Consider the following 9221-nt stretch of genomic DNA (forward strand, 5'->3'; position numbering starts at 1 on the left):
ATCTTTATTTTCCATCTTTATTGTTGAGTAAATGGCCATTTATGTAATGACATTTATGTTTTGGGCGTTTTGCATAAACAGCCATTCTGAAGAGTTGCACCTCTTCAGATTTCAGCCCAACTTTGGCTATAAATACAATGCTATTCTGCTCAGAATTTCACTACGATTTTCTGAGTTTCTTCTCCTTCTTCTGCATACTTTTAGCATCAAACAAAGCAAAAAGTAAGTGTGATTTGCTACCGAACTTTATGTTCGCTGAAACGCTGGGGTTTGAAGTACCACTACACCAGTGTGTAATTCGTTCTATCCTGGGAGGAAATAATCCATAACCTTGGGTACTAGGAGGGGATTAAATTCCTTAAGGAAACACTGTGAATTCAGTGGGCTCGAATTGGTTTTATGTCATTTCTGTTTATGTTCATTTCTGTTTATATTCATTTATATTTCCAGAATTATTTTACAAATACAGTCTACTAACAATACATACAGTGGTATGATATGCTGCCTTGTTTGAGAGTTATCATCAACAGCAACAACTAGCTGTTACTCGCTGCCAGCTTTGGAAGGTAAATTTATGAACTTAGTCTGTGCCGAAGAATAAAAGGCTGACTAAACTTGCGTCAGCTTTAATTTAGTTCCCTAAACTTCATTTCTGCTTATTGAACCATAAAAGTTTAGAGGCAAAGGCCATCGGCATAGGCACCTTGTAATTAGCTATCAGCAAACTGCACATATTTAAATTGGTGTCTAAACATTTAATTTGGATGGCAAATCTGTGGCATAGAGTTACTCACTGGTAAGGGATTGAGTGGGATGATGGATTAACGGAAATGTGGATGGTTAATAGGTTTGGTTTTTGCTATTGGAAAAGCATAAAATTTGGTTAGAATTCCTTCATTTGTTTTTTTCTTTTTTCATAGTTCAATGTGTGGCCTGGAGATATGGTCAAATTTCAGGAGGGTACTTCGTGTATAGTAATACCTGCTGCTTCTCTCCTTTTCTTTTGATAGGTAAACGTCCTGCTTCCCTTTTCATCTGCTTAAACAGCACTTGACAAAAATATTGCTTTGAATATGGACTTTTTTTTTTGTTTTTTTTTATTATCTGACTATCTATTTAGGTCATTCGAAATTGGTCATTGTCTCTGCAAGTCCGACAAACATAAGCTAATTTGACAATCTCAAAGAAAATGAATCTAAATGAAAAGATTGAAAACCTTCATTAAAAAAGAGACTAAACCTTCAATAAAGGTAAAAACAATAGAAGAAAACAAACAAACTAGATAAGTTCTGGATACCAATATAGCGGAAAGCAAAATGCTAGCAGAACCTAGAGAGAGAGAGAGCATGTTAATTTTATTTTTGATCTTAGCATGTTAATTTAATTTCTGATCTTAGCAGGCTAATTCATTGTGGATCATCTAGATTTGATGGATATTACCTCACTTTTCCGTGAAATGGATAGTAGCAGAACATTGATAACCAGCTGCTTGAATTACTGAGAGCTAGGAGTAGTTAGTATTTGTCATGTTATTTGAAACAGTAAGGACGCCACATGGGATGTGTGTGGACACCGCATGGGATGGGATGCACATCAGAGTTCGAACCCTGAAACCTGATACTAACATGGGAGTAGGATAGAGAGGGTGCGCTCATACCCCCCTGAGTTTCAAACCTGTGGGCCGGCTGGAGTTGCGGCTAAGCTAACTCACTGGGATTTCTCAGTTATCAGGAGAACATACTGCTGTGGATGTACTACTAAATGTTTACAATGCAACAAACACGAATTAGGCAACTGAAATGTAGTAAGGAATGCTGCTAATTTCTGAAAAGGTAAAGAATAGCCTGGTGCAGAATGATCTGCTGATTTTCTATTGTCTGATATATGAAATGAAGTTATCAGGCTTTAGTTCAACGTAAGTTCGAGGAAGATAGAAAAGTACTCCAAATTATGGGGATGAGTGGTTGATTCCAGGTCAGTAACAAACACTCTCATAACACATTTCTTTAATGCTCGGGTGAAGATAGGAATAGCCTTCTGGTGTCATGAACGAAAACATTCCACCAACTCTACCCTTGCAGATATTACGTTTCCTGCTTGGCCGCCATCTTCAAATCGAACATAGACAACCTGTACGTATTAGAAACTAACATAAAAGCATTGGCCTTATCAGATTCTGAGTAACCCAGCCATTATTTTAAGTATTTGGGTATAAGAACTAATACTGTAGGCTCTAGAGGATCAGTTTCTGGGGGAACTAGATGGAGTGCAAGACTCGATCGCCACAGAAATACGAACGATTAGGTCTCTAGTTTTATGCAGGGTAGCTGCATGTCCCCGGCATTCTTGTTGTAAACTTCCTGAGTTGGCCATAGTAGGACCATGTATTGAACCAATAAAAACAATCAGCATATATGTTCTTGAAACCCATCTAGTGTCCCTTCCTCTATCTTAGAAGAGGCACCATATTAGCCTTCTTCAGGTTGAAAGACAAGGTCACTGCCACTTCAGATCACATAGTAGAATTACCCAAATCAGTTCAGGTGGATTTACAATTGATAGGATTTCTTTCCTTCTTGTCAGGTTTAGAGGGGCTAAATAAGTTTTTGAAGTACTTTACTTATTAATATCTTGAATTGAATGATTTTCCAAAGTGACAACATGGAATTAGAGGCTATATAAGAGCAGCTTGATCGAGATGACTTGCCAAATAGGGAACTTGAAAACACTGCGGCCAAGAGAAGGGAAAAGCTAGTCAACCTTGAAAGAGTTAGTAGAAGTTAAAGTGTACTGAGAAAAAAAGTTCTTCAGCGTATTGAGAAAAAATAAATTCAAAGAACAACGCTATCTCTCTAATAGTCCGTCAAACAGGAGGGCGAAGGCTTTTTGAAAAAGTCTTTATAGTGCTTAAGTCAAAGGATTTGGTAGAGGCAGGTATATGAGTTGATAGTGCTACTAACAGCTCCTATATGATAAGGTTTGGTGTGGAGGAAATACTATAGAGCTACTAACAGACTGATTCACACGATATGGTTGTAACTATTGCAATTGAGGTTACTACCATCTACTTAGTGTATAATCGTAATGAATAATTTAGTTACTGCTATTGACTAACCAGTGTATGCCGTCAGTTATAGCATCTAACAGTTTTTCTCTTCTTAAGTCCATTGTTTAGTGTTTGGTAATTACAACAGATATTTGTATTAACATATGAGGAAGTCATTTTGTGGGTCAAACAAGGGAAAATGACTTCTTTGGTGGATGGAAGTCATTTTTCTACAACTATTTAGATTTTAAACTTCATATAACTTGCTTCAGCTAATACTTAGACATCATTATATATCTGTAATAATATATTATTCGGAAAAATATTTTCCACAAAAAATGACTCTTTTGTCAATACCAAACACACTTCAGTTTTTCATTATTTTCAGCTCAACAACATTCATGAGTTGCTTGTAATATAGTTTTCCATTATTTTATCATTCTTAGGTGGTTGAGTTCGAATTTTGAACTATACCAATTGAGACTAGCTATAGTGACTCCCTATTTTCTTACTTTACTTTAGGCTGATTCTGAATTTCACTGGTTTTAAGACATTAGTTGTGAAATTTTAGGAAGAAAGCAAAATTTTTGGTGTCTAATATACTGCTTCGTATCACGCACCCTTAATTTGAGCTTGATTAATTTTGACAATGATTTGTTCTTGTGGGTTTCTTTAAAGTATATCCTTTGTCTCAAATATTGCTTATGTTTTTTTTTTTTTGGAAAATTTTCGGGGAAACCCGCAGCCACTATCTTTCGGATGCGCACTTGGTAAGTTGCTCACTGTGCAATAGCTCGCAAACCACACAGGAGATGTAAACCGCACTAGGCACGCCCGGTTCAACGAGCTCTGATTGAGGAGGCTGCTAGTTAGGAGAATCGATCCTGGGATGGGAAACACTCACCCAACCAACTCAGCCAACCCTTGCGAGCATTGTTTTTGGTTTTGTTAGGATTATTATATAACAAAAGGAGGTTTATCTAGTAAAGCTACCTTCTAGGCTAACAAAAAAAAGTGGATTCTCGTGTTTCTTTAAAAAGAAATTCGATGATGACAGGTCTTGTTTTCTGTAGTATGAATTTTCTTTCTTGTCATTGTTCGTTACGTTATCTACGCTAATGGCGAATGGATAAGACATGGGTTGTATGTGTTAAAATATTGTTGTGGGGTTCATTCACTTTGAAAAACTTTTTTCTTTATTAGTTTCGGTGAAACTCCTAAAGCCTTTATATCTTCAGTTTATCAATCATATAGATAAGCCAATATCTGCTCTAGGGAACCAGAAGTTTTTTGTTGTTGTTATATAATGCACCTTATATTTGTATATTTAGACAATATCATTATGTTTGCTATGTTTGTTGCACATTTTAGAATGGAACATAAGAATTAATGTATATGCAGTTTTCCAAAGAAAAGAAAAGGAAACTGTGCCGACCTCATAAAGCTAATAAAGAAAGAAGGGACAAAAGGAAAATGCAGATACATGGTGTTGAAACATCATTTTCGTTATGAATAAGTAAGTTGGAATGAAACAGAAAAGAGGGGAAAAAATGTAAATAACTTTTTTGCATTATTAATTCATGATTCCCATAGAGATCAAGACCCCAGATTTTTTATTCCAAATTTGTCTTCACTTCCACCTTTAATATGCAATATTCCATCTGTATAGGCTGACTAAAATGCTCAGCAAAAAGACAATGCTGTGGAGTGTCTCCTTGGTATATATATCAATATCTGCTTCTTCAATCTTCAATGTAGAGTGTCTTTGGTTTAGATTTCTCATCCAAACTTAAATCTAAGTTATCTGTGTTTTTCATTTCTGATCACCAGTTATGGCTTCTGCTTCATTTCTTTCAACAATCAGCAAAAGGTAAGTTCGCAGCCCTCGATCTCTCTTATATCAATGGAAGGATGAAAATGTGATCTCCTTTAATTCATAAAACATTCTTTGAAAATTATCCTTTCTTAGACTTATTTCAAAAGGCATGTGACAGTTTTTGTTATGGACCAACCTGGATAAAATTTACTGTACCATGGCTAATCTGGAAACTATTACTATGACTTTGATTTTTACTCCCATCGAACTTACCATATGCTTAAATATCATTGAGATCAACATCTCCTGTTGATCTTGAACGATCTTGAGCTGTTTCAGTGAAGGGGCATAAGATCTTGCTCTTTGCGTCCAAAAAAGACTTGCCATTTTTTTAATGACGCTAGTGTGGCTGTTTTACTGTGTACCTGTTACGTACCTCCCACTAGTATAGGTACTGAATAACTCTGCTTTAGCCATATGAGAAGGAATTGCCTAGTATTTTTTGTCTCCTCTGGAATCTGAATATGGCTTTGCCATTATTACATTATTTAGGCAAACTTTTTTTCTTTATCTACTATATTTTCAAATTTTCTTGAAAATACTTTCAACTATAGAAAGTTATGATTTGGAATGTTTCCATACAGTTTCTGAATATGTAAATTTACTTGAACAAATTTGAGAATCAATGTTCGAATTTATGCTAAATAGTAATAGATGAGTTTTGACCTCAAGTTTCGAACTTGCCATTCATTTGGAAATTGAGACCAATTTAACTTCCATATTCTCTGTATATGAAGGCTAGAGGGTAAAGTCGCGATTGTAACCGGAGGAGCTAGTGGCATCGGTGAAGCAACTGCAAAGCTCTTCTCTGAACATGGAGCCAACGTGGTCATTGCTGATGTACAAGATGAACTCGGCAACTCAGTTAGCAATGCCCTTGGAAGCCCATCGCACTCCATTTACATTCACTGCGACGTGACAAACGAAGACCATATCCAAAATGCCGTTGATAGAACCATCTCCATATTCGGAAAGCTCGACATCATGATCTGCAATGCTGGCATATCCGATGAGACCAAGCCAAGAATCATCGACAACACGAAGGAAGATTTCGAACGGGTGCTCAGTATAAACGTGACGGGAGTTTTCTTGTGCATGAAGCATGCCGCTCGTGTCATGGTCCCGACACGTAGCGGTTGCATCATCTCCACCGCCAGCGTAAGCTCCAGTGTTGGAGCTGCAGCGTCACATGCATACTGCAGCTCCAAACACGCTGTGTTGGGGCTCACGAAGAACCTGGCGGTGGAGTTGGGGCAATTTGGTATAAGGGTGAATTGTTTGTCGCCCTACGCGATGGTTACGCCATTGGCAACGAAGGTTGTGGGGCTTGAGAATGAAGTGTTTGAGACGGCGTTGAGTATGGCTGGGAACCTTAAAGGAGTGATATTAAGGGTGGATGATGTTGCAAAAGCAGCACTGTTCTTGGCAAGTGAAGATGCTAAGTATATCAGTGGGCACAATTTATTCATTGATGGCGGATTCACTGTGTATAATCCATCACTAGGCATGTTCAAGTATCCAGAATCTTGATATAAGGATTTGGAGTTTGTTCTTGAAATAATGTTGTATAGCAGCTGCTAATTTGATTATTATGGGAATACAAACTTTTGATTTTAGAACTGATGATATTTATCATTACCTTTACAGAATGCAGCTGACATTCAATTGGACTTTTGATACCTGGATCCTTGTATTGCATTTTCATTTTTTGATTATTTAAAGTGATACATTTTTTAGTACTGCGCTGCAAACTGTGTTTGCGTAACATCTGCATTTATTTTAAAACTAGTATTGTTAAGCCCGTGCTGAGCCCGCGCCCAAGCATAATACTAAAAATTAAATGGATAATTATCGGATTTACTATTGACAGTTCTAGTCAATATAAATAGATTATACGCAGATTACAAAGGCTATAAACATATCAAGTATATATTATACATTCACCAACTATTTTAGTTTAAGCGTTTGGGTGAACGGCAATTTAGGTTACTTCTTCTGATTATTTATAGACATAATTTTAAAAACATTTCTCTTGGTTTGCTTTAGTGATACTAATTACCTCTCATATGGTTTAAATACTATAATTACCTATTTTGTTTCTATTTTCTTGTTAAGAAGCTGGTTTCAAGTGATATATTTGCTATAATATTTCTTAATTACCTTTCTCAACCTTACTTATTAGTTTTTAAGTTTTGTTACATAAATCTCTCTTTTATAAAATAGAAAAGGATACTATATTGTATTATTTGACTAATCTTTCAAATCTTTAATAGATATAAAAATTGATTATTTATGAGATTAATTCGATAAGAAAGAAAAATAAAAGAAAGCTTCACAACTTTGCATTTGAATTTTTTTTTTTAGAAAGTCTATGTAGATTCAAGATGTAAATTTGTTAATATATAGCAGGGAGAAATTAAAAAATAGCCAGATTTACAAGTGGTCATTGAAAAATAGCCACAGTTTCAAAAGTAATAGAAATTTAGCTACTTTTCATATAAAGATAAATTTGAACGAAAATACTGTTCAAAATCCGGAAAATATTCTAGCATAATATACTGGAATTCCGGTATAATATACTGGAACATCAGTATATTATACTGGAGTAGCAGTATATTATACTGGAAGTCCAGTATATTACACTGGAGTATACTGAAGTTCCAGTATAATATACTGCGACCCAGCATAATATACTGGAGTTCCAGTATAATATACCGGTCCAACATAATATGCTGGAAGTAGGGGTGTTCATGGTTCGGTTTGGGTGGGTTTTTCCCTAAGAAGAAACCAAACCAAGTAAGTCGATTTTTCAAATATTGGAACTAAACCAAACTAATTAAGTCGGTTTTTTATCGATTTGGTTTTTGTCGGGTTTTGTCGGTTTTTTAGTTTTTTCGGTTATTTATCGGTTTTTTTCTTAAATATGAGACATATACTACCAAACACATATTCCAACGACTACATTTTCAACGTAACACTATCAAATCAATTGCTCCTTGAGAAATCTATCATTTATCAAAATATATTGATGATAATTGAATCGAATAGTGATGAATAATTTAAGTACTCAATTAAAAATCGATTATTTTTAACATGAAATAAATTCTTGTATTTAGCAAAAAGAACACTACCAATCAAACTAAAATGTAAAGGCAAAGAATTAAATTATTATAATAGCAAAGAACTAGACTAAAAATACAAATGACTAATATGTACTATAAGATTTTAAAAACTTTATATAAAAATATATATATATATATAAGTGTAATAATAAATTTAAATAGCTACTTTTATAGTCGGTTTGGTTCGGTTTTTTTTTTATTAAAACCAAAACCAAACCAAATTTGATCGGTTTTTAAAATTCAAAACCAAAACCAACCCAAACCTAGAAAGTATCGATTATTTTGGTCGGTCTGGTTCGGTTTTTGGTTTGGTTCGGTTCGGTTTTTCGGGTTTTTATGAACACCCCTAGCTGGAAGTTCATACACAGGTGCTCCAATCTCCAGTACATTATCCTGGAACTTTCCGCGTGTTGGAGTTCCAGCATAATATGCTGAAAGTTCATACACAGGTGCACCAATCTCCAGTATCTTATGCTGGAACTTTCTATGTTGCAGCAAAATATTGGCTATTTTTCAGTGACTTTACAAATACTGGATATTTTCAATTACCAACCCGAAAACTGGCTAGCCCGTGCTATTTTTACTATATAGCGAGGCATATGCTTATCTTTAATTTTACTTCAACATTGCTTTTATCTCTATTACTTTAAGATGCAGTTTATCGACAACTTTTCTTCTTGTTGGACAATTCTTTTACTTTATACAAATAATTTTATGTATTTGTGCTTTCAAGTATCTTTATCTTTTGTTATATACTTTTAATTATTCTTTATTATTTCGTAGTAAGAAATTTTTACATTTTATGTTGGATGTTTATACACATGGCTTGTAAATTATAGATTTTGTTTTCTCGTTCTTGATTTTTTTGCTTCCAATGCTCTTACATAAATATAATGGAGATCTGTAACTCTAGCCAAGTAATGTAATATAGCAACAGTATCTTCTTTTTTTTTTTTTAAAAGAGCTGCAGAACCTTGAAAATAACAATGAAATTACAAAAGGGTAAAACTTAAAAACATTGAAATTAATATTGTCACCAAAAATTATAATATGGAAGGTTAATATAACATTACAAATCACAAGGTTGATAAATGTTATAACGGTAAATATGATGGTGACTTTAAAATCACCTTATTTATTTCTGCACACTCTTGTCTAGATTATGTAATAAAATGTG

The 9221-nt window shown here is 34.6% G+C and overlaps 1 protein-coding gene across 1 annotated transcript; it reads left to right on the forward strand.

The window, feature by feature from the left end:
* Positions 1–4705: 4705 nt before the first annotated feature.
* On the forward strand, positions 4706–6571 carry LOC109207211 (secoisolariciresinol dehydrogenase-like). The gene is made up of 2 exons (XM_019370095.1): positions 4706–4916; positions 5660–6571. Exons 1-2 carry the CDS (start codon positions 4879–4881, stop codon positions 6450–6452), a joined length of 831 nt encoding a protein of 276 aa, XP_019225640.1. The 5' UTR covers positions 4706–4878; the 3' UTR covers positions 6453–6571.
* Positions 6572–9221: the final 2650 nt, after the last annotated feature.

Source organism: Nicotiana attenuata, unplaced genomic scaffold (assembly GCF_001879085.1).
Source record: "Nicotiana attenuata strain UT unplaced genomic scaffold, NIATTr2, whole genome shotgun sequence".
Lineage (NCBI taxonomy): Eukaryota > Viridiplantae > Streptophyta > Magnoliopsida > Solanales > Solanaceae > Nicotiana > Nicotiana attenuata.